The sequence below is a fragment of the Montipora foliosa genome, chromosome 10 (genome assembly GCF_036669935.1).
Source record: "Montipora foliosa isolate CH-2021 chromosome 10, ASM3666993v2, whole genome shotgun sequence".
NCBI classification, from domain to species: domain Eukaryota; kingdom Metazoa; phylum Cnidaria; class Anthozoa; order Scleractinia; family Acroporidae; genus Montipora; species Montipora foliosa.
Genome location: NC_090878.1, coordinates 30,471,234 through 30,472,588, shown reverse-complemented (window position 1 = coordinate 30,472,588; position 1,355 = coordinate 30,471,234). Strand labels below are relative to the sequence as shown.

Below are 1,355 nucleotides of genomic sequence, written 5' to 3'. Positions count from 1 at the left end.
GGAAAATACCATAATACTATTTGTTTGTCCCCCCAAATTTAAGGCCATTAAGGCCGGGACACACTAGGCGACAAGTCGCAGCGACATGTCTCTGCGACAAGTTGCTCCATGTGTACTACTTGCAAAACAAGTCACTGCGACACGACGCCTGTTCGGTGCACACGCAGTGATCTCGTATGAGGGGGAATGTGATCTAGTTTTCTAATTCAATATGGCTGACCATATGACGCTCTCTCATTGGTTCATTTATATTTTGTCGCAACGACTTGTTGCCGGAAGTGTACACACAATGCGACAACGCTGCTTTCGCTAATTTTCTCGCTGCGATAAGTCGTACGAATTCAAACTGGTTGGAATTCGTGCGACTGATCGCAGCGACAAAATTCTGCCGTAGCGACAATGATTTTCATGAAATTAACCGTGTCACACAAGGCGATTTGTTGCGGCGACTTGTCCCCGCGACTTATCGCCTAGTGTGTCCCAGCCTTTAAGGTATTTTTGAAATGACTTATGACTTTTCGAGCTAAAAAAGTTATCGGACGGGGGCTTGGGCCGAGTTGTTGAAGCCCCGATTTACAAGTAGCGACCAATCCTGGATCAGTGGAAACTTTTATTTCAGCTTTTTTACCGAACAAAAGTGTTTTACAAGATTCTTAGCCTTCAATTTTCAGTTAGATTTTTCGTTTTCCTTAAGCATAAAAATTAATTTTAAAGAAATTGTTAAATATGAAGGGCAAAACTCATGCCTGTGTGATCATTAGTGTTAATTACACAAGCAAATAAGAAGCTCCTTTTGCAACTAGAGTCTATTTCCCACTGCCCAAAAGAAGGCGACGGATGAATACTATCTACAGGGCCTTGCACTTTATTTACAAAAAAATAGCTTTGAGAAAAACTTGATAAAATAATTACATCACTTTACACGGCTCTCCACACAAGTTTCTCTTGGAATTGGGTTGAACGCGCCGGTCCAATCACATTCGTGCGCGTTACGTGCGGATTGAACTAATAATGCACCAATGAGTGTGTATTGTGGTACGAGCTGATCTTGAAAACCACGTGAAGGGCACGCATAATGTCACAAAGTTCGAAGAAGCGTGGGCCATTAAAGAGTCGCGACCAGGAACCAGACTCCAAGTACACTGTACTAACACGCGAACAGTGTGGATGCTCGCGCACGAAGCAATGTTACACATTCAAAGTACACTTTTCCTGGCTTGCTACAAAATTCCCTGACAATTTCTCTGCTCTTGAAATAGATTGTATCGTACACAATTTTCTTGCCATGACAACCGTCCTCATAGAGAATTTTTGTCCAAGACAACGCTATGGATTTTCTATAGAATTAATTATTC

At 42.1% G+C, this 1,355-nt stretch overlaps 1 protein-coding gene across 1 annotated transcript in view; it reads right to left on the bottom strand.

Moving 5' to 3' along the window:
• Window positions 1-590: 590 nt before the first annotated feature.
• LOC137973407 (TM2 domain-containing protein biscotti-like) overlaps window positions 591-1,355 on the bottom strand; it is a 7,724-nt gene continuing 6,959 nt past the window's right edge. Inside the window, exon 6 of the mRNA XM_068820204.1 lies at window positions 591-1,355. This exon is cut by the window's right edge and continues 99 nt beyond it. Within this exon, the coding sequence (XP_068676305.1) occupies window positions 1,350-1,355 (6 nt within the window). The 3' untranslated portion in view covers window positions 591-1,349.